Here is a 23,791-nt window from a genome sequence, read left to right on the forward strand (position 1 = left end):
GGGACATTGGGAACCTTCTTCTCCGCTGAAGCAGGTAGTCTGGTGTTTTTTTTTTTTTTTTTGAAGGCAAATTCATAGCTTAAGCTTTACAGGGACAATTAAGTGTATGTTGGTACTAGCGAGTGAATGAACAACCTAATTCAAATTAACAGATTGATGCCTAGACCTAACAGATTAAGACCTGTGATAACTTTTGCACAGGAACTTGAAAGTTGCACAGGCATACTGCACAGGCATTTGTGCAAACATACTGCAGTTCATAATATGCACTATGTCTAGATAAATGTAAAGCTGTTTGTAAGAGTTCATTACCTATTTGTATTTGATGGGCAAATATTGTTCAATCACAAAACTTTTTTGCATAAAACGTAATGTTCCTTTAGCACTGCTGCTTGAATTTTAATAATGTTACAGGCTTTGCAGCTTTTAAAGAGAATGTGGTGCCTAATCATAAGAAAGTTGTCATTTTGTGCATTGACTTCAGCAGTGTTGTCATTGCAAGGGATTGTAATTGGCTCGTTAAGATTATTGCAAGAAATGTTGGTCCAAAGTAAACTTAGATACTTTCACTGTGCCACAAATCATTTGCATTGAGTGGCACAGTTATTCCCCTTCAATAGATGTGAATACACTGGTCTTTAGCTGTAGCGCAGAGTCATTATGAAAAGATGTTGGCAGTGAAATATTTTTGTTGTTTCTAATTGCTGGCACAGTGACCCCATCTCTCCTTATTTGTTAATTGAGTTATTTATGGTGCCCCAAAGACTTCACAGAAAACTGAAAGAATTCATGAGAATGATGAAAGTGCTTGTGACCTTACTGGGAGTCACAATGCACCTGACAGGTAGGACGGCTGTCGCATTAGTTAGTCGTGAAATACGAAAATTGGGACCTTTAAATGTGCTGCTTTAGTGCGACACCTAACGTCCTAGCATTACTGCAGCACAGTGCAGGTACTATGTATTTGTCAGAGACGAGCGAAGGGGCTTTCATTTTCTTTCCAGCTGTGAGTTGCACAATTGTGCCATTGTTGCTAAAGTTCGTATTTCTGCGAAGCTAGGAGACGGGGAACTAGGACAGTGCTAGTGGGCTCACTGAGTGGCATGGGCAATAGGGGAGGTGAAGCTGGTGACGTTACCCGTGGTCAAAGGGCCACATCGGTCTAGATGATCGTGACACCTGTTGCGCAGCAGAGAGAAGCCGTGACGCGAAAGAATGAAGTGCACCGACTCTGCTGCACTACAGGTGTCACGACTGTCAAGATAAGAGCATCTTTGACAAACATTTGCTCACAAGGAGATATCGGCGGCGTCATGCAGTCAATGCCAATTTGCCCATTACCCCTCTTATGGTTTGCTGTAGCTGGGCCTAATAACTAGGCTCATTAGTAGGCTGACTCTCTTAGTAGATATAGCTAAGTCTACTGAGCTCACTGTTGTGTCGGCCATTCTAGGCCTTCTGAGCTAGACCTACAAACTCAGTGCAGTTCATAGGTTTTATTAGATTTTTTTTTCACCCTGATGTTTTGCATTTGGTAAACAACTTGAGCAGGAAATTATGTGAGCTGAAACGTGTGGGTTCTGAGCGACAACACCCTTTTTACTTATGGCAGTCTCTCTCACTTCTTCCTTGTTCTCCTTTCTCCTTCTACATTTCTTCTTTTCTCTCGGTTTGCTTGCCTCATGAGAAATCTACCCGCTGAGTGATGGAGTAAGCACTAGCCCGAACGGAGCAGTGGCGTTAATGAGCAGCTTGCCGTTTGTATCAAGATGGAGAGGCAAGTTTTTATTTCAAATCTACCAGAGAGGCCAGGCCTGCATGTTTTGCCTGTTTGGTACACTTGTGTAGTTTGCCTCTTGGAGAATGCAAATGCCAGTTTCACTCGTGTCTGTAGGATGCATGCATGCCTTCACTGCTCACGTTTTCCTTTCTTTATTCTGTTGTATACCTTTGATTCCCTGAACGTAACATCCTGAATCATTGCTCAACCAACATACTACTCTCTGATTAACCTGAGCTAATAACGTTCAGGCAGAACCAGTTCAGGTTGGCGTCTAGGTAGTTATTTATGAAAGAACCATTTGGCTTGGATTGAATAGAGGCAATCTTGCTTTGTAACAGCATATAAACTTAAGTTAGTTCACCGTCGCCAAAAAATACCCATCTTTGTCTTCATTTACCCAGCGCTAGCCGACAATAGTGGTCAACAAAAGCCGACATTAGCAATCATTTAGCCAGCATTTGGCAACAGCCAATGTCGGCAATTATTCAGCAATCATTCGGCCAATGCTGGTTAGAGTAATGATGATTTGCAGGTGAATACAATAGGTTGCGACGCAAGCATTTGCTCGGCGTTTGCAAATCATGGGGCCTACGCTGACGTATGCTTTCTCCTATAAAATAACACCTGTTGGAATAAGTGTTGAATCAAAACTGCAATAGTTTTCAATCATTCAATCAATTATAATAAAACTCATACATTGATTGATTGAATAGTGCTGCTGACACAGGAAAAACTACTGTAATCCAGCCACATTACTGTAAATATGGAAGCTTAAGTATCTGCAGCATTGTTCGTGCCAACTCTGCACTGTTTTTGTCATATTTTGCTAGGGATAGGGAAATGCCATGTGTTAATTTCTCAGTTTCAAGGGCGCACCAATGTGGCAACATACTTTTGTGGCAATGCAAGTGTCCATAGGATTTTACACCAGGTAACCTAGTAACGAGAAATTTTTAGGCAAGAGGAAATGTCAGATACATACCCAGTGTGTGATCTCTCATGGCTAAATTTCTTGATCGCACCGGAAATAAAAGGACAGGGACAAGCCGACCTGATTTTCAGTATTTTGAGGCAATGGCGCTAATTTTATTTTCTGAAGAGCAGCACATCATCGCCAGCACTTTGGCTCTCGGCTCTTTCAAAGAAGTGTGTCTGGCATGGAGTGCAGTCTCGCTTAAGGCGGCCAGGTCGCTGGAAGGCTATGAGGCCCACCACGTTACTACCTCTTTTGCAATCAGAAGCATTAAGAGAACAACAAAGAACCGTGCATTCAATCTTTCCCTCTTCATTCGTCAAAACAAGAGCTTCTGTCTATATATTAGAAGTGATTAAATACTATATATATATATATATATATATGCTGCAATATTATTATAGTCATTACTTGTCTATATGCACACACTGTCCATCTCCATGTTCCTTTTTAATAATGGCATTAAGTTCCCTTTTATTGTGTTATATGCAGCTAAGTTCCAGTTGTCCTCTCTAGGGCGGGTGTGAGTGGTTGAACGTAACTTATTCAATGGATGGAATTGCGATTTCTCCTAGTTTGTGGTAGATGTTTTGCTATAGAAGTGCAGTGTTAAATTAGTAAGTGCCAACAATCGCTGTGCATCTCATTTCGAGTTGAGGCAACGTAATGGTGAATGGACGCGATGGCTCGGGATGTTGTCTTATTTCCGCTTGATCTTTTGTTCTGTTGCCTGCACCTTCAAGCATGAATTGCATGGCACAATGTTCAAAGGGAACTGGGCACAATCAGTGTTAGTGTGTGTAGTGTGAGCGCTGTTTGTTGTCGTATTCATTTGAATAACCAGTGCAGAAGGGGTTGCAAGTATCCATTGCATTGGAGGAAAGTGATAGTAAAGGGGAATATGGCAGTATAATTTTGTTCTGTAAATTACTGTGTGTGTCTACCGATGTGTTTGATGTTAGAGCCAACTTTGCAACAATCCAACTGCATTGAACAGCAAAGGAGTCAGAACAGTTAAACTCTAACGTTAGTCTATACAAAGGTGTTATGATTTTGCTTATGTTAGACATGCAGGTCTTGTTGTTTAATGATCGTGCTTGACTGCGTACGGCTAATTCTATGCTCGTTCTTTTCTTCCATGGGACCTCGTTTAAAGCCACGGAACTAAAAGTATGGGAATTGTATTAGGATATTTCTGAGAGTGCACAACAACTGAAGACAGTTTCGCTTGCTTCTGGTCTTCATTTCTTGTGTGCATGCTGTGGTACCGTGAGTGATTGTTTTAGAGCATTCTACTGTCATTAAGGCTGCATCTTATCTTCCTCACTTGTGAGCTGTGCAGCAGAGGCCATGAAAAATGCAGCCTTGAAGCATGATTGTAATCAGTAGCTTGTAGCGAGAGAGATGAGACGCGAGAGAACATGAAAGCGGCCATGTCTCGCTACTTTATTAAGAACTGCCTAAGCGGAGCAGCAGTGGCTGCCAGCGTTCAGAGCGCCCGCAGCACGAGTTCGTTCTTCCTAGCTCGTGCCTCGAGCTGTTGGCACAAGCTGCGTGAGAAGTGCGGCATGGTGGTCGGGAAATGACGATGATGATGCTACAAGCAGGAGCGTGTGTCGATAGACAGTTATATAAGATAAGCAGTATTTTATTGATCGCTGCACAGATCATCCTCAAGAGTAAAACATCACTGGCATTTGTAGCATTTTAAATGTCAGCCAAGGACACATGTCATAAAATTTTCTTGAAGCATGCATGATGAGTTTTTTTCAGTTGCACTGAGCTGCTTGTATAAAATAATGCTGTTTGGTCAGTCATAATTGTTTCACATAGTTTCACACAATAAAGCAAAGCATCCTGTTGGTAACTTGGATGTCTGTTTGGGCAATGGTGGCATCAATCAGAAATCATACAAATCATTGGAAAGTTGAACGATACTGGCATCCAACTGTAAATGAAGAAACAGGTTAAGCTAGCCGGCAATATGGAATCTCAAATGCAAAGTCAGAAATCTTGCTATGGAATAATGCCTGTGCTATAAATAAAGACAACCAATCATTTTTAAATAATTTATCAATGATTAAGACTGATTCACAGATTACTCGATTGATGCTACCATGTTGACCATTCTGAATATCAAGAATTGACATTTTTATTACAGCTTGTAAATGTCTCCAGTTTGTCCTTTGTGTGTGTTAGGTGATTCATTTTAAATGGGAAGCTATAGTATGCACTATGATTCAAGACTTGAAGAGTGAAACAAAATATTACAATTTAATTTCCTTTGATTGACAAGAGTTTCAAACTATTCTAGTTGTATCTGCTGCTAGTTAACTGCATATGCTTCAACAAAAGTTGCTCTGCCTAGTGGTACTGCTTGCCATTACTATCGTAATAGTTTCATATTACCCACTTTCTGGATTTCAGGAGTGCACTAACACTCACTTCTCAGAGCACTTGGACCACTGGGCTTACTAGACAGTAAACAAGCAGCAGTAACCAACAGACACTACCTGGGTAATTTCAACCACCACACACAATGGTCTCTAGTACAGCAATGCCTGGCGGGACAGCTTTACAGAAGTTCTTTGTGCTAGGCTTTCGCCAATAATCCTGATGTTGTGTTCTCATTTGTGGCTTTTATCACAGCATCAAGTGACACCGGCGTGAGCATGGACAAGTGGCTGTCCCGGCTTGAGGGGTCGGGGTGGCTGAGTCATATCAAGAGTGTTCTCTCTTGTGCCTGCTTTGTTGCCCAGTGCCTTGACCAGGATGGTGAGCTACAGCATTGTTTCTTATTGCAATATGTTACATTGTTGCTTTGTTACAAACATTCGATAAGGATCCCATACCACCCAGAGATTGAAATTTAGTTGAGATGTTGAAGTTGCGCAGGATTGTACAACGAACACATGGCCACAAGAATTTTTTGAATTGATTCTGTAATAGCAGTTACACACACTTGATTATCAAAATGCAGTCATCGCTTGTTTCGCTCATCCTGTTATTACACTTGGCTCATTTGCTCGCCTCTCCTCCTGGCTCAGTGTCCCTCCTCTCTGTGTGCAGGGGAAAAACAGGAAGCGCTTGCACTTCCAGGCAGATAAAGAGGTTCTTGCTGCTGCTAACTTGACTAAATTAGGTTTGCGATATAATGACCAATGCTGGGGATACCGAAAGCACCCAGAGAGGAGCTTGGGGCTGTGCCATTTGGCACTGCTGATCACGATGGCCTGTGGTACTCGTTGCACATTTACATGAAATGTAAAGAAAAAACATCTTAGGTGGCTCAGAGGCCGTGTAACACGTTTTCAAGCAATTATGGAATGACTTCATTAAAAGAGCTTATTGCTTCACGAATTGACTGCCATAAAACTTCTTCGAATTCATCAGCTACGAGCACAGTTAAAGGTACCCTGAAATGGTTTTGATGATTTTGTACAGACACATTAGACTAGTAGACCAAGTCCAAAGGGTCATTTACAAACCACTTTGAGCTCTGTGTGAACTGTGTAATTTATTACAATGCTTTAAAGCTGCGAATCACTGCAGATCGCTGCGACACGGCCAAGCGCGTTTTTAGCCGCCCATTCGCAAAGCCTCATCGTAGCTGCTGATCTGTTTGGCGGTGGAATGAGCGGCACAGGCCCCGTGAAGGCGGAGCTCAGCCCCGAGCGTTCGAAGGAAGAGCTGAGGTGGTTGAGGGTGAAAGGTGGAGTGGAGGAGGAGGATACCTGTTTATTACTCGTAGCTTCGTTAATAAAAAGGCGCTTTGACTGAATTACCGTGCCAATTATTAGCTCCTGTAGTGGTTTAATCAAAAGTGCAATGTGAAAAAACCATTTTACGGACCTTTTAAAGGAATTTGTTGCACTCTTCAAGCACTTTCTCTCTCCTTTTGTACTAGCGAGTGCACTGAAAGCTATGCAGGGAAAGGGGGTGACGAGGCAAGGGGCAAGAAGGTGCGTCTCTTGGTCAGCACACGTCATCACCTTACGCACTTTCTTTTCTTCTTCTCCTCATGAGTAGTCTGGAACCCCTCGTGAGGAGCTTGGTGCCAGGTTCTAACACCCAGGTTTCCCTTCCCCGTTCTCCTCACAGCAAATCAAAACGATTCAGTCCGTTTATTGGACAGACTAAGTTCCTCTACTGCCGTCCTCCCCTCTCTCTTGCTTTCAGCCTTTGAGCCCCCAGTCAGATAGAGACGAAAGAAACGGCCTACAAAAGGCATTCTGTGAAGAATGCTAACAAACACGATGGTGGCGGTTTGGTTCGGCCGATTATGTTACCAGAGTGTTGCTGATTCTTTAGCGGGCCCATGCCTTTACTGCGTGGTTGTCTGCTGTCATGGTTGACAGCCCCTTTGCGGACTCCATTCGAGATGAGTGGGTGCCAACACACTGGACGTTTTCACACCGTATCCTGGCACCCCGCTGGCTGGAGGCTGTGCTGCTGGTCATTGAAAGCGACGAAAAACAGGCCATGGCCTCTCCCCTCAAATGGTTACAGAAAGCGGGAAACACTCGCCCCACTTGCTTGCGACGCCAAACCTTACAAAAGGCATCTTGCCAGTACAGACAGATCTTTTTTGGCCTATACTTGAAGACTCACATTTCCGCAGCTGAATTTTCAGCTGAGCTTTCTGTTGAATGCCATCGTTTTCGCTCTTCTTGCAGAACGTTCAGTGGTGATACACGGGTCTGAAGGCACAGACTCTACCCTGCTGGCGTGCTCGCTGGCTCAGGTGATCCTGGACCCGGACTGCCGAACGATGCGTGGCTTCCAGGCGCTTGTGGAACGCGAATGGCTTCGTGCGGGACACCCATTTCGTCTGCGCTGCCAGCACGGTGCTTTTGCACCGGCCAGCGTCCGTACCAAGGAGCAAAGCCCCACCTTTCTCATATTCCTGGATTGCGTATTCCAGGTAGGAGCTTAAAGGGACCCTCAACCAATATTTATGGTACCCGTTTTCTTAAGTGCAACGGAAAGCTTACTGGTCAGAGCTTGTAATCACGAAATGGTGACATGGAAAACACGGTAGAAAATTTATAATATGAATTTTTTAATTTGCAGCGATTATGCAGTCTTAAAGAGACATACTGCAAACAGTGGATATGATCGCAATAGGATTATACGCCAGTGTAACGCAAGCAGTGATGAAAAGTGAAGCCAAACAAGTACAAACACGTAACGTTGTGTTTGTCAATTCTGCATTCCGGCGATCACTGCTTTCTAGCTTGATAAATTATTTTACAAGAGTTGCAGCACGTTCCCCGGGCATCTTATGCAAATAATTTTGGCCGTGCACAAGTCTGTTTTTTTACTTTAGCCAAGTCGAGCCAAGCCAAGTCTTCTAAAATGAAACGCGGCGTTAACACGTGATTGACGATTCACGCATACTAGTTCATGTGCAGTTGTAGTTGGACGGCTATAATATGTCATCGCTTGACAACTTGAACGAGTTAAGGAACGAATTTGGGCTCACACGCAAGGGCAAAATTAGGACCCCTATCAAGTAGCGCCACAGCGACATGCTTGGACAGACCACAGCGGTAGCGACGAATCCGACGGAGTGCCATCATCGCGGCCACCAGCAGCAGGCATGAAAAGTGGTAGCGATTCTCCACATAGCAGTAGGTCGACGGCATTTCGCGTGTCGCAGTGAACGCATTCGCAAGGTGGACGCTACGGGAACCAAGCTGCTCTGGAAACATCGCGTGACATGGAAGCAGTGCCACTTTTCATGGTGTAATTCTTTTACCTTTTAAGCCACATAGAAACAATTAAACAGGAACAATAATGTACATATTTGAAATTCAAGCCCTTATTCCGGTGCACTTCAAATATTTTAAATATTGACAGCAAGTTATTAGGACTTCATAATTGGGGTTCATAGCTCTTGCATTAGAGGCGCGACATGCTGGTTTTGGTTACTTTTGAACGCGATTTAAGATTATAAGTCCTACTCAAATTGCGAAAAGTATGCTGTCACCTGTCACAATAGTTCACGCTCTTTTACTTTCCTCCAGAATTTAATCACTCGTTCTGGGTTGTGGGTCCCTCTGCTACTGGCTTTCGCCAACCTGCGTGCAGGATGTTGTATTTTTATGAGCATTTCTTCACTGTGCTTTTTGACTGAGCGATGTAGGTGTTGTATTAGATGGAACAGCAGTTATGTACAGGCTCAGTTCTTCCAGCTATACTGCTCACTCATTTTTCTCTCAAACTTAGCAGTATAAAAGTTACAGTTATAAGTTATGTACTTATAATACTGCAATGGCACTGTGTTCTATCTAATTTTCCTCTCAATGTTCCTTATCAGTTAGTTACGCTCACTGGTATTGAAGTACGTATAGCGAAGCGCAAGGTTGTCTTAAATTGTTATTTAGTAGTCCGCCACTGTAGTATAGTGGCTATGGTGCTCAGCATCTGACTCTAAAGCAACATATGCGATCCCGGCCATGGAGTTCCCATTTTGATATAGGCAATAAGCTAGATGCTCTTGTTTTGTAAGATGTCAGTACACGTTAAAGAACACCAGATGATCAAAATTTTTGGATCCACTCGCTACAGGGTGCCTCGTAGTCACATCATGGTTCTGACTTTACCCCTCACAGTATTATTATATAATACTGTCACAAAGGTACAGGGACGCAGGGAGTTTACTTTCGTGACCAAAGGCCAAAAGCACGAACACCAGAGCATGCGCCCACAGAACTACTTCGTTATCCTCCTCACAGGCTGGCCACTATAGTTGCCTGCCCACGTTGTGTCAATTCACCCCTTTCAAGAGCGACCGTCCCTGTCGATTGACTAAGATGCTAGAGATGGCCATAAAAAAAAAGCTGGTCACGTCAACGAAAAAGGAAAAAACATTAGTTCGCGCTGTTGTGGATAATAAAGAAAGTTCGAAGTGTTAATAACTCGCGGGCGTGGTACGGTTTCATCAGTACCACATGGACTACTTCTGGCCGTGGACGTCTTCGGTTTGAACTGGTATCCGAGCTTCAAGGAACTAACTCGTAATTCACGTCACTGAGGCAGCGCACAACTTCGTAAAAGCCAAAGTAGCGTCGCAATAGCTTCTCCGAAAGCCCACGATGTCCACATCCATACATAGTCACCTGGTTGATAGTGGACGTTCCTTCGACCTTAGTTGTAACGACGAGCGTCGACATCTTGCTGCGTGCGAATGCGGTTCCGTGCAAGCTGGCGGGCTTCCTCGGCTTTCTCAACGAAGTCCTCAACGCTGTCATTTCCGCTGGTGTCCTAGTCTATGGGGAGCATAGCGCCTAACGGTGTTGTGACACGACGGCCATAAACAAGCTCGAATGGTGTTAGGTCTGTGGTCTCTTGCACAGCTGTATTATAAGCGAATGTGACGTATGGCAAAATTTCATCCCACGTTTTGTGCTCTACATCAACATACATAGCATGTCAGTCATTGTTTTGTTTAACCGCTCTGTCAGGCCGTTCATTTGGGGATGATAAGCTGTTGTTTTCCGGCGGTTAGCGTGCGTCAGCTTGGTGACTTGTCGCAATAACTCTGCCGTAAATGCTGCTCTGCGATCGGTTATAAGAACAGCAGGTGCACCATGACGCAAAACAATGTCGTGGACGAAGAATCTGGCGACTTCAACTGCAGTTCCACTAGGCTCAGCTTTGGTTTCTGCATAGCGAGTCAGATAGCTGGCTGCGACGATTATCCACTTATTTACTGAGAATGACATAGGGAATGAACGAAGAAGATTCATTCCCACTCACTGAAACAGTGCTCGAGGTGGTTCTAAAGGTTGGAGGAAGCCGGCAGGCTTTGCGGGTGGCACTTTACGCCTCTGATAGTCACGGCACGTGTGCACATAGCGCCGAACGGACGAATACAGCTGTGGCCAGTAGTACCTTTGTCGGATGCGCTCTAATGTCCTAGCAAAGCCTAAGTGACCGGCAGAAGGATCGTCGTGGCACGCCTGCAAAACTTCCTCACGCAGTGCCGTTGTAACGGTGAGGAGAAAAGTTCCTGGCTGCTCTCAAGATTTCTCTTGTAGAGAGCATTGTTACGCTGACAATACGATGTTAATCGACGTGAGAGCTGGCGTGGGACGATAACGTCTTCTCCTTGAAGATGCTTGATGACAGGTAGTAGCTCAGTGTCCTCACGTTGAAGCTCGGCCATCCCGACCACATCGACGATGCCGATAAACGGTAAATCGTGTTCAGTGTCGGATGACGTCGGGGAAATGGAAGCACGAGACAGGCAGTCGGCATCTGTATGCTTATGTCCTGATCGGTAGACCACCGTTATGTTGTACTCTTGAAGACGGAAGCTCCAGTGGGCAAGGCGGCCTAATACATCTCGTAGATTGGCAAGCCAGCAGAGCGAATGGTGGTCCTGATAGCCAAAGTAGTACGTTTTGGGCTTGATAGTAAGGTTTGCTCTCCTTATTGCAGTGAGGACACTTTTTAGCCTTGAAAGATGTTCGTCAAACGTGCTTGAAAACACAACGACATCATCCAAGTATACAAGACACGTCTGCCACTTTAGTCCAGCAAGTACAGCGTCCATCATGCGTTGAAATGTGGCGGGAGCGGAACAGAGACCGAAAGGCAGCACAAGTTCGTAGATCCCGTCGGGAGTCGCGAATGCGGTTTTTTCACGGTCGCCCTCGTCAACTTCATTTTGCCAGTACTCTGACTTGAGATCTAATGTTTTTAAGTACTGGGCATGGCGTAGACGGTCTAAGGCGTCATCAATCCGTGGCAGGCGGTAAACTTCGTATTTTGTGACTTTGTTAAGCCGTTGGTAGTCGACGCAAATGTGTAGTGTGTTGTCTTTTTTATTTACTAGGACAACAGGTGACGCCCACGGACCGGTCGAGGGTTGAATGACATCATCATTCAGCATTTCTTGTACTTGACGCTTAATCACCTCTCTTTCCTTCGGGGACACATGGTATAGATGTTGGCGAATAGGCCGCGCCGACTCCTCGGTAACAATGCGGTGTTTTGTAACGGTAGTACGTTGAACTTTAGATGCTGTAGAGAAGCAGTCCGAGAATTCCGTCACAAGGTTCAGCAGTTGCTCTTTTCGTGAATTTGGCAAGTCTGGATTAACGTGAATGCGGCTGCCCAGGTCAGCACAAGATTTTGCATGCGGTGAAGTCATATCCAATGCACTGACATCGGAAAAGTCGGCGCTTTCACTGAGGAAAGCGACAGTGGTGCCTCTAGGGACGTGCTGAAACTCATTGCTGAAGTTGGTCAGCAGGACTCAAGATTGTTTATTCTCTAACCGAACAAGGCATCGGGCTATGCAGATGTTTCGTTTAAGCAGCAGTGGGATATTTGCCTCTGCAATACTTTCATAGTCATTGAATTCATCGAAAACGTCGCAGATTACCAAGGTCAACACGCCACGGTTCGGCGGTAACGTGAGGTCATCGTCAACAATTCTCAAAGCATTGACGTAACTGTCGTGAGGGTTGCGCGCTAAAGCTTGTGCCGTAGAAAACGTCACATGCGACTCTTGCAAGTTAATCACTGCTCCGTTATCGTGCAGAAAGTCTAGTCTGAGAATCGGGTCCCTCGAGCAACTGGGCAGTATTACAAATTCTCGAGATACGTAAATCTGTGAATACAGTCGACTCCCGTTAATACGAAGTTCACGGGAACCGCGAAAAACTTCGAATTAAACGAACTTCGAATTAAGCAAAAAGCACTAAAAACGGCACTTTTATTAGTTTAAAAGCGCGACAGTTTTTAGGAAAAATAGTCTGTCATCTTCTTCTGCTTGCCGAATCAGGCTGCGGCTAGCAAGTTTTGTAAGGAATACACGTGTCGAAGTGCTTCTTCGGCGTTTTGTTCTCCAACAAAAAACCGCTGCGCAAGAGCAAGACCCGCAGCTACATCGGCAGCCCTCGGTGGTGGCTCGTTTCCGATGTCGTCGTCATCATCGTCATTTTCAGGAATGCAGTCATGGGGCCGAACCATCTGCACGATTTTGCTGTCCGTTAGTGGACCGCATGTTTCGACGTTGCTGTCCACAGCGACATACTCGTCAAAACGGACGTCACCAAGAGCGGCGCGAAAGCTACCGTCGTCGAGCTCATTTGTTTGCACTTCCACTGGCGCACAAGGAGAAGCATCTCCCGAGTTTTCCATGAAACCACAGGCCCGGAAACAATTGGTGATGGTTTCTTCTTTCACGCGGGTCCAAGCTCGCGCTAGCATGTTGATGGCACTAAGCAAACTCACCTCGTATTGTGACGAGTTGTCCATGCACAAAAGCATGCGCTCGACGAGATGCTGCCTATACAATACCTTCACATTTTTTATTATGCCCTGGTCCATGTGCTGCAACACGGACGTCGTGTTTGCAGGCAGGTACACAAGACTGATGGCACTCAAGGCAGGTACGTTCATGTGGGCACTACATTGGTCCACAAGGAACAACACCTTACGGCTTGATTGCGCGAACTTGCGGTCGAGTTTGGTGATCCAGTCCTTAAATATATATCGGATGTCATCCGCGCCTTTCTGTTCGAGGCATAATCCACAGGAAGCGTCTTCACGCCTTTAAAGCACCTAGGCTTGGCAGCCTTCCCGATCACAAGCAGGCGACACCGTTCTGTGCCAGTCATGTTCGCCGTGACTAGCACTGACACTCTCTCTTTGCTTCTTTTGCCTCCAGAACAGTCGTCGTCTTTAAGTGTCAGGGTCTTGTCCGATAGCAGCCGATAAAAAAGCGCAGTCTCGTCTGCATTAAAAATGTCTGCCGGCATACAAAAATGTCTGCCGGAATACATTAAAAATCTATTCTTCGAGGTACTCGCGAAGCTTGCCCGCTTTCCATGTCGGGCACGTTTCCTCATCGACTGACGCCTTCTCCCCACACACGCTTTTAAAAATCAAGTCGTGGCAATGTTTGAAACGCGTAAGCCACCCATACGAAGCGACGAAGTCGTTGATGCCCAACATTTCAGCAAGCGATGACGCTTTTGCCGTGACGACTTCACCACTGAGAGGATGTTTGTTGTTTCGTGCCTCTCTGATCCAAATCAGCAGTGCTTCCTCCAACTCGGGGTAGGCGCCGGTGTGCATCCGCTTCCACGATGTCTTGAATTTTTCACTTTCAAACGCATCCAATATTGAGCGCTTATTCTTTATGAAAGTCGACAGCGTGTTAGGCTTAGTGCCGTACTTTCTTGCAATGTCTTGTTTGGCGGTGCCTCCCTGGTCAACTTCCTTCAAGACTTCGACTTTCGTCGCTAGGTCTAGCGTTCGGTAAGGGCCACAAGTTGCCATTATTAAACGTACGTCACCACGACAACACTCAAAATCAGAAGCGTGGAAACACGTGTGGAATCAACCCAGCGCGCGGGTGACGCGGTGACACACTCGAGTCTCGACAAAAGTCAACTAAAGAGTCAGTCGATGCCGCCGATGCGATTCGCCAGCGTTAAAAAGATTGCCGCTTCAAGATCTGTGGCGCTGCGGACAGTAGTGATGGCGAAGACACCAGCGCGGTCCGGCAGACGTTTTGGCATATGAAAAGTTCCCCATTTTACTGTAAAATTACGATCGCGACGAGACTGTCGATTGAAAAAAAATTGCCCGCAGCTTCCCCCGGGGGAACACTGAGGAGGATGCGGAGCATATAATTGGTTAACGGGCTGTTAAAGTGCGACTTACTTGGGTCGATGGCTAAATTGGTTAACGTGGTTGTAGGAGGGGGTGTTAAATGAGTGAACACGTACACACGTATGCGAAAGGGCGGCGCTGGTCAAAGGGACGTCGATCATTGTGTTTGTGGATTTGTTGGAATTCATTTCACCGTGACCTTGGACGTCGACGCGCCGTACAAACCAACCGACGAGCGGCAACTGAGCGAGCGAGCGCCGACCTTGAGTATATATACAGAGCGACGGCGCATGCATTGTCAGCTGTTGAATGTTCTCGAAGCGCGACGGCGCATGCGCGTCCACTGGAGAATCAGGAGAATTGTAGAATGTTCTCGAAGGGGAGAAGCGCGCGCGGCACAGATGGTGGGTGACGGTGCATGCGCGCGTCAGCTGTCGAATGTTCGAGAAGGGGGAGAAGCGCAACGGCGCATGCGCGCGCGTCAGCTGCCGATGTTCTCGAAGCGCGACGGCGCATGCGCGTCCACTGGAGAATCAGGAGAATTGTAGAATGTTCTCGAAGGGGAGAAGCGCGCGCGGCACAGATGGTGGGTGACGGTGCATGCGCGCGTCAGCTGTCGAATGTTAGAGAAGGGGGAGAAGCGCAACGGCGCATGCGCGCGCGTCAGCTGCCGATGTTCTCGAAGCGCGACGGCGCATGCGCGCGCGTCAGCTGCCGATGTTCTCGAAGCGCGACGGCGCATGCGCGCGCGTCAGCTGCCGATATTCTCGAAGCGTGACGGCGCATGCGCGCTACATTATACAGCTAGCGAATGTTCGTGAAGAGGAGAAGCGCACGCAGTGTGTAGAGGAGGAAGGGTGCACAGATGGTGGAGGAGTGAAGCGCGCGCGGTGTGTAGAGGAGGAAGGGATGCACAGATGGTGGAAGAAGGAGGAGGAAGCTTGCGGACGGCGCCGCATTACAAGCCTCGAGTATTAGATGCTCCGCATCTAAAACTTCTAGTTAACCAATATTATGGGTTTTTAACTTCGAATTATCAAGCATTCTTTTCTATACAATTGCATGCAAAACTGATGGGACCACTTGCTCATTTCTAATTAACCGAAACTTCCAATTAAGCGACTTCGAATTACCGGGAGTCGACTGTACTTACTCGCGCTGTGCACCGTCCCTCCGGAGTGCGAAGATGGCCTCCTGCTGTACGTATCTGCGAATCAGCCCACTGGGTAGAAACCTTCTTCAGCCTGCAGGCAAGACCAATGCTCATAACGGACGTGTCTGCTTCAGTGTCGATTAGTGCCATTACTTCTTCGTCGTCCACGGTTACCGCAGTGTTTGATGTCACTACTATTCATACCCTGTTTAATTGCGTCTGTAGATCTTTTTGCTGCTGTCGCTGTCATCGTAGTGGAGGATCTTTCGTAGAGTCAGCGTCAGCGGCGTCACTTCAGGAGGTCGCTGAACTCAGTTTTCCCAACTTGCAGGATTCGTTCAACGGCGTCTCGGAGCGCCGCGTAAATATGTTGGGCTCGGTGACCTGTAGCGAGCAGGCGACGACGAGCGGGGCTCCTGGGACCGATGTTCCATACTGCGTCGATTCGAGATGAAGCTCTCTATTTCCAGCGGTCGTTCGCCAGGTCATTAACTAGAGGCATTAGGTGAAAATCCACGGAGACCCACACGACGGTATGGACATATTCGGTAGACGTATCCGGCTTCCCCACAGTGGAAACAAAGGGGCCTGTGGTTCGGTGTACGCCAGATGTCACTCTTCCTCGCTCGTGCTTCGGCGATCAATGGCGGGCTGCGAGGACGGAAGCCTACCTCCATTTGCTGAGCGCGTCGCCCATTGGGGTAAAATACGCTGGGTGAACTGCACGACGGAGGACGTCGCATTGCTTCTGCGTAGCTCATTTCGACGCATTGCCTCTGTTGTGGCGCCTCGGACTTTGGGGGAGCATGAACGGCTTGCCGTAGCTCGGCGCTTACCATCTCCGCAACGGAGAGCTGCTTCTACAGGTGAAGCAGTCACCTGCATATTTTGTAGCTCCTCCTTAATAAGAGCTCTGATGAGCTCTCGCAACGCGCTGATGTCATTGCCGAGAGTGACAGAAGTGACCTCACTTGGATGTACAACCCGGCTATAGTGCCTGGCACGCTGTTGAAGGGCCCTCTCTATGGCAGGGGCTTCTTCATGGAACTCCGCAAGTGTCGCAGGTGGGTTTCGAATCAGGCCGGCAAAAATCTCTTCTTTAACATCACGCATTAAGTGACGGACTTTCTTAGATTCGGTCATAGAGGGCTCCGCACGCCTGAAAAGACGATCCATGTCCTCTGTGTAAGTCGTCACCCTTTCGTTAGGGCTTCGAACCCTTGCCTCTATGGCACGCTGCGCTGTCTCTTTCCTGTCTTCTCGGGCAAAGGCCTTGAGGAACTGCCGGTGAAACTCATCCCATGACGTAAGCGTTGCTTCATGGTTCTCAAACCACGTTTTCGCGGAGTCCTGGAGAAAGCAGTACACATAGCGTAGCTTAAGCTCTGGGGTCCAATCATTGATGACGGCGACCCGGTCGAAATGCTCGAGCCAGTCGTCGGCATCTTTAAAAGCAGCTCCGTGAAATGTCTTCGACGTCTTGGGCTGGTTGACAACCAGGTGCTCTGGTGCTGGCGCGGTGACTTTAGGTGGTGTTTGGTTCATAGTCCTCTGACGTTCAGATAACAAACTGTGCTGTGGCTCGAGTCCCTGGAGGTGACGGCTGGAACGTATGTGCACAGGGGTAAGCTCGGCTGAGCTACTCGATGGGCTTGCGTCAGGGGTGCTTTCTGGGGACCTTATTGCCACGTTCCGTTTCCCAAGTTTTGTTATCATCCCAAATCACTACACAATTCTCAGCGCAAACCGCACCTGCAGTTTTCGAGAAGATTCCGGACTGTAGTAGATCATTTTGATAAGATCACACCCACTCTGAAAACTGTACAGATTAATCTGGAACCTACGCCACCGCCAGCGATAACGCTAGAACATTCGACGGCAAGAGTATAAATGCCGACGCGCTTCGCCACTTGTCAGTAGTTGATTGACGGCCGACGTTCTGTTCGCCGCTATCAGTCCAAGACTGCTACTGTAATCGAACTTTCCGTTTACCGGGCACAGGTTCGCCCAAATAAAAACTTAAATTCCAACACAAAGTCTCCTGTCTTTGGCCACGTCACGACCCCGTGACATCTGGCGGAGGTTCTGCTTCTTTGATGTTCCGGGCGGCCCCTTTAAGCCGCGACCCCAGCCCAAGCGGCAAAGAAGACACGGACGCTAACCCTGAACAGCGAACAAGCCGCAGGCAGACGGGACTACAACCAGAGTAGGGGCCCCCTTCCTGAAGCAGCCAGGCAGACCCGGATCCCGACATCAACTACTGCAGCCATGACCGCCCCCGTGCAGCCTGCACCACTCCTGCTCCGGACACCCAAAAAGCCACCAACTTTCCGCGGTTCGCCACTGGAAGACACGGAAAGCTGGATCGAAAGGTTCAACCGCGTCGCCGTCTTTAATGACTGAACAGACGATGACAAGCTCCGGCATGTGTATGTCGCCTTTGAAGATGCTGCTCGGACCTGGTTCGAGAATCAAGAGCGAAGCCTTACAACGTGGGACGTCTTTCACGCCAGGTTCCTCACCACTTTCGCAAGTGTGGTGCGCAAGGAGAAGGCTGCAGCTCTCCTCTAAACCCGCATGCAGAGGCTAAACGAAAACATGGTGCTATTCACGTAAGAAATGATTAAACTTTTCTGCCACGCTGACTCCAACATGTCCGAGGAGAACAAGGTCCGTCTGCCCATGCGAGGAGTAAAGCAGGAACTCTTCGCCGGGCTGATCAGAAACCCGCCGAAGACGGTCGCCGAATTCATTTCAGAAGCATCTGCGATAGAGAAGACGCTCGAGATGCACATGCAGCCATATAACTGTAGCTTCTCGTCTACAAGCTACGCCGGCATTCAAGCGCCTTGAACCACTGACTTGCATGAGACGATCCGTGCGATTGTGCAAGAAGAGCTGCGAAAATTACTTCCTTCAGCGCAGCCTCACGTGGAATCCATCGGGGATGTCATATGCCAGGAGATCCAGCAATCGCTGGGCGTTCCTCAGCCTCAAGAGCCTCAGCTGCAAGCCGTGAGCTATGCTGCTGCAGCTTGCCGCCACGCCCCTCCTCCACGCGCACGCCGAAACGCTGCCCCATCGCATTTCCATCGCCAGACAACACCGCCGCCACCACCGCCACCACCGCCACCACCGCCACCGACGTCCTACCGTTCGCCAGCGGCCCAGCACAGTGCGCCGAGGAAGACTGACGTCTGGCGCACCCCTGACTACCGCCCGCTCTGCTACCACTGCGGCGAGGCCGGACACACATAACGCCGTTGCCAGTACCGACAGATGGGACTGCGTGGCTTCGCCGTCAATGAACCGCGTCCACAGCCAGGAGAATGGCCACGTGACATCGCCGACAACCTGACAGGAACTCAGCGGACACCGCGAAGCCCTTCCCATTCGCCGTCCCAGCCGCCGCACGTCACCGCACCACCGGCAGTACTCTGGCACAACGCGGGGTCGGCCTCCTAGCCCGTATCCGGGAAACTAAGGGCAGCAACCAATAGGAGTGGGGTTTCTGTGCGACGAACTACTGAAGATCCTCCGACGACGACGCCGTGATGGAGCTTTCCGAACAGGACGCCAAGCAGGCAAAGTCCTGACGGCAAAACCTCACTTACCGAAGGTAACCTGACGACGCAACATGGAAGCAGCGGAACAAGCCGACGCAGCCGTAACCCGACGCCACGCCCTAACTGTAACGTGAGACGGCGAACTAGCGACCTCGACGTTCTTATCGACGGCCACAGTGTGACCGCTCTCGTCGATACTGGAGCCGACTATTCCGTCATCAGTGGGTCGTTCGCCGCGAAGTTAAAGAAAGTTAGGACAGCTTGGGAAGGCCCTGAAATCCACACAGCCGGAGGTCATCTTGTAACGCCTGCAGGAATCTGTACAGCGAGAGTCACCATTAACGACCGTATTTATCCTGCAGACTTCGTAGTCCTACAGCGTTTCTCGAGAGATGTCATCCTTGGCATGGACTTCTTATGCCTCCATGGTGCTATCATCAACCTAAAAAGAAAGTCGATAACGTTATCCACAGAAGAAGCACTACCGCCGCGCACGCCGTCAGGAAACCATGCCTTCAATGTGCTGGAAGAACAAGTCACCATTCCGCCTCGCTCACGCGTCATTATTTCAGTCCGTGCTCCTAAATCACCTGACTTGGAAGGCGTCGTTGAAGGCAGTTCGCATCTGTTGGTCACCCGAAATATTTGCGTTGCAAGAGGAATTGCAGAGCTGCGGGGAGGCAAAGCGTTGGTTATGCTCACGAATTTCAGCAATGAGTACAAACATGTGAACAAAGGAACAACGGTCGCATACATCGAAGAAATTGTCGAAGTCACCAGTGCTTTCTCCCTCGCCGATTCTGCGGAAACTGCTCAGAGGAACCAAGCCCCTCCCATAGCTTTCAATGTCAATCCCAGACTTCCGAACCATAAGCAAGAACAGCTCAAGGCCCTGCTTCTGCAATATGAAGATTGCTTTTCATCGTCATCTAAACTTCGGCAGACCCCAACTACGAAACATCGCATCATAACCGAAGAAAATGTCAGACCACTCCGTCAGAGTCCGTACAGGGTTTCGACGCGAGAACGCGAGGCCATGAAGAGACAAGTTGATGAAATGCTGCGGGATGACATTATCCAGCCGTCCAAGAGTCCATGGGCATCCCTTGTGGCGTTAGTGAAGAAGAAGGATGGGACCCTACGTTTCTGCGTCGATTATCGTCGCCTAAACAAAATCAAAAGAAAGGATGTCTATCCTCTCCCACGAATAGACGACGCACTTGATCGGCTCCATAACGCCAAGTACTTTTCATCAATGTACCTCAAGACTGGCTTTTGGCAAATCGAAGTCGACGAAAGAGACCGAGAGAAGACGGCGTTTATAACACCGGACGGCCTCTTCGAGTTTAAGGTGATGCCCTTCGGTCTTTGCTCAGCGCCTGCAACTTTTCAACGTGTTATGGATACAATACTAGCAGGATTGAAGTGGCAGACTTGCCTTGTGTACTTGGACAACGTCGTCGTGTTTTCCTCGAGTTTCAACGAGCATCTTCGGCGCCTTGAAGCTGTACTTAAAGCCGTCAAGACGTCCGGACTTATACTGAAGCCAGAAAAGTGCATATTTGCGTACGAGGAGCTCTTGTTTGTGGGGCACGTTATTAAATAAGCAAGTCTGGAGTCCGTCCCGATCCACGGAAAACAGCAGCCATCGCCGACTTCCCGCCGCCCACTGCCAAGAAGGCGGTGCGCTGATTTCTAGGCCTGTGCGCCTATTATAGGCGGTTCGTGAAAAACTTCGCCCGCTTCGCCGATCCTCTCACTAGCCTTACCAAGGCCGACGTGGAGTTCAAGTGGGAAACGCCGCAGGAACACGCTTTCCGAGCTTAAACATCGCCTCCTGACACCTCCGTTACTTGCCCATTTCGACGAATTCCCCGAGACAGAAATACACACTGACGCAAGCAGCGTAGGTCTTGGCGCCGTTCTTGTGCAGAGGGCTCACGGGCTTGAAAGGGTTATTAGTTACGCCAGCCGATCGCTATCCAAAGCAGAAGCCAATTATTCCACAACAGAAAAGGAGTGCCTCGCCATCATCTGGGCTACGTCGAAATTTCGCCCCTACCTCTACTGCAGGCCCTTCAAAGTTGTGAGCGACCACCACGCCTTGTGTTGGCTAGCCACCTTGAAGGACCCTTCAGGTCGCCTCGCACGATGGAGCCTGAGACTTCAAGAATATGACATTACCGTCATTTACAAGTCCGGCAAGAAACACTTCGACGCCGACTGTCCCTCTCGTGCGCCTGTCGACCAACCACCACCCGACGACCTGGATGACGACTACTTCTTGGGAACGATAACTACCGACGACTTCGCTGAACGACAGCGGGCCGACCCGGAACTTAATGCCCTAATAGAATACCTCGAAGGCCGGACCGCCGAAGTCCCGAAGGTATTCAAGCGCGCACTTGCGTCGTTCTTCCTGTGAAACGGTCTTCTACAAAAGAAAAACTTTTCATCGCTTCGAGCTAAGTACCTCCTTGTGGTGCCTTCAGCTCTGCGACCAGAACTCCTGCAACTCTTGTTATGTGAGAACATGCCGGGACTGTCAGCGACGCAAGACACCGCCGACAAGGCCAGCGGGACTTCTGCAGCTAATTGAACCACCTTGCCGACCTTTCCAGCAGATTGGTATGGACCTACTGGGGCCGTTCCCAACGTCGGCTTTCAGAAACAAGTGAATCGTGGTAGCTACCGACTACCTCACCCGCTACGCCGAGACAAAAGCCCTTCCCAAAGGCAGTGCATCTGAGGTAGCTAAGTTCTTCGTCGAAAATATCATCCTACGTCACGGCGCCCCGGAGGTCCTTATCACCAGCAGAGGAACGGAATTTATTGCCGACTTACCTCAAGTGATCTTGGCATACAGCCAGACAAACCTCCGCCGGACGACAGCGTACCACCCACAGACCAACGGCCTCACCGAGCGGCTTAACAAGACTATCGCCGACATGCTGGCAATGTACGGTACGTCGATGTCGAACACAAGACGTGGGGCGCCATTCTTCCGTACGTGACCTTCGCATACAACACGGCGGTGCAGGAGACGACGCAGATATCTCCATACAAATTGGTCTACGGAAGGAGCCCGGCAACGACACTCGATGGCATGTTACCCAACGTCACCGACGAAGAAAACCTCGATGTGAGTGAGTACCTTCAACGCGCCAAAGAAGCCCGACAACTCGCGCGTCTCCGCATCAAGAATCAGCAGACGACCGACAGCCGCCGTTACAATCTGCGACGACGCTTCGTGGAATACCAGCCCGGTGAACGTGTTTGGGTATGGACGCCGATACGCCGACGTGGACTAAGTGAAAAGCTTCTGCGACGGTACTTCGGACCGTACAGGGTGGTTCGACGTTTCGGCCCACTTGATTACGAGGTTGTCCCCGACGGCATCACGAACTCTCAACGACGCCGATCGTGATCTGAAGTCGTCCATGTCGCGCGCCTCAAGCCGTTTCATGCGCGTTAACAAACTGAAACGGTGTTTTTTTTTTGTATTAGTATTGTATCGTAAATTGTTCATTGTACTTTCTTGCATTATTGTTGTACCTTCATCTTTAGTTAAAGCATCGGGACGATGCCTGTTTCAGAGGGGGGCAATGTCACGTTCCATTTCCCAAGTTTTGTTATCGTCCCAAAACACTACACAATTCTCAGTGCAAACCGCACCTGCAGTTTTCGAGAAGCTTCCGGACTGTAGTGGATCATTTCGATAAGATCACGCCCACTCTGCGAACTGTACAGATTAATCTGGAACATACGCCACCGCCAGCGATAACGCTAGAACATTCGATGGCAAGAGTATAAATGCCGACACGCTTCGCCGCTTGTCAGTAGTTGATCGACGGCCGACGTTCCGTTCGCCGCTATCAGTCCAAGACTGCTACTGTAATCGGACTTTCCGTTTACCGGGCACAGGTTTGCCCAAATAAACAGTTAAATTCCAACACAAAGTCGCCTGTCTTTGGCCACGTCACGACCCCGTGACAGTATCATCTACTGTACCCTGCACTTCCACCAGAAAATTTCACAAAGGCACAGGGACGCAGGCACAAAAGCAGGGCATTTACTTTCGTGACCAAAGGCCAAAAGCATGAACACGATAGCACGCGCCTCAGAATTACTTCGTTATCCTCCTCAGAGGCTGGCCACTTTAGTTGCCAGCCTACCTTGTGTCAATATTGTTATAAATTGCACTGTATAACTTGTGGCCTGACTTTCAGCCGAACGACAGTTGTACTGGCTATAATGTATAGTGTAGAAAGGGCCCAGTATCAGGTCTATTTGTGATTACAGCAGAATCTAACTTTACATTAGGATTATGCCTTCCGATTTTGAATTATGAGAATAAAAAGAACTTTTTTTTTATGTGTGTTAAGAAGCGTTGAGACGAAATTTCATAGGTATAAAGGCTTACCGCCTGTTTATCCCTTGTAAAGAGATGGAGCTCAGCAAATATAAAACGTATAAAATTTCAAAAAGGCATCTTAATATGGTGCTAATGCTACCCTTTAATAATGGAACTGACATTCTCAGTGTTACCTTGAAGTCCTGATACAAAGCAGTGTATATCAAGAAGGCCGAGTATGCCCCGCCGCGGTGGTCTAGTGGCTAAGGTACTCGGCTGCTGACCCGCAGGTCGCGGGATCGAATCCCGGCTGCGGCAGCTGCAT

At 48.4% G+C, this 23,791-nt stretch overlaps 1 protein-coding gene across 2 annotated transcripts in view; it reads left to right on the forward strand.

Annotated features, from left to right (window-relative positions):
- The window catches only part of LOC119174638 (myotubularin-related protein 9), a 47,075-nt gene that overhangs the window by 18,638 nt on the left and 4,646 nt on the right, over positions 1-23,791 (forward strand). For both annotated transcript variants that reach the window (XM_075895336.1, XM_037425626.2), the window contains exons 8-9: positions 5,406-5,531; positions 7,433-7,680. In XM_075895336.1, the coding sequence (XP_075751451.1) occupies positions 5,406-5,531; positions 7,433-7,680 (374 nt within the window). The remainder of the gene's footprint in view (positions 1-5,405; positions 5,532-7,432; positions 7,681-23,791) is intronic.

This window comes from Rhipicephalus microplus, chromosome 5 (assembly GCF_043290135.1).
Source record: "Rhipicephalus microplus isolate Deutch F79 chromosome 5, USDA_Rmic, whole genome shotgun sequence".
In the NCBI taxonomy this organism is placed as follows: domain Eukaryota; kingdom Metazoa; phylum Arthropoda; class Arachnida; order Ixodida; family Ixodidae; genus Rhipicephalus; species Rhipicephalus microplus.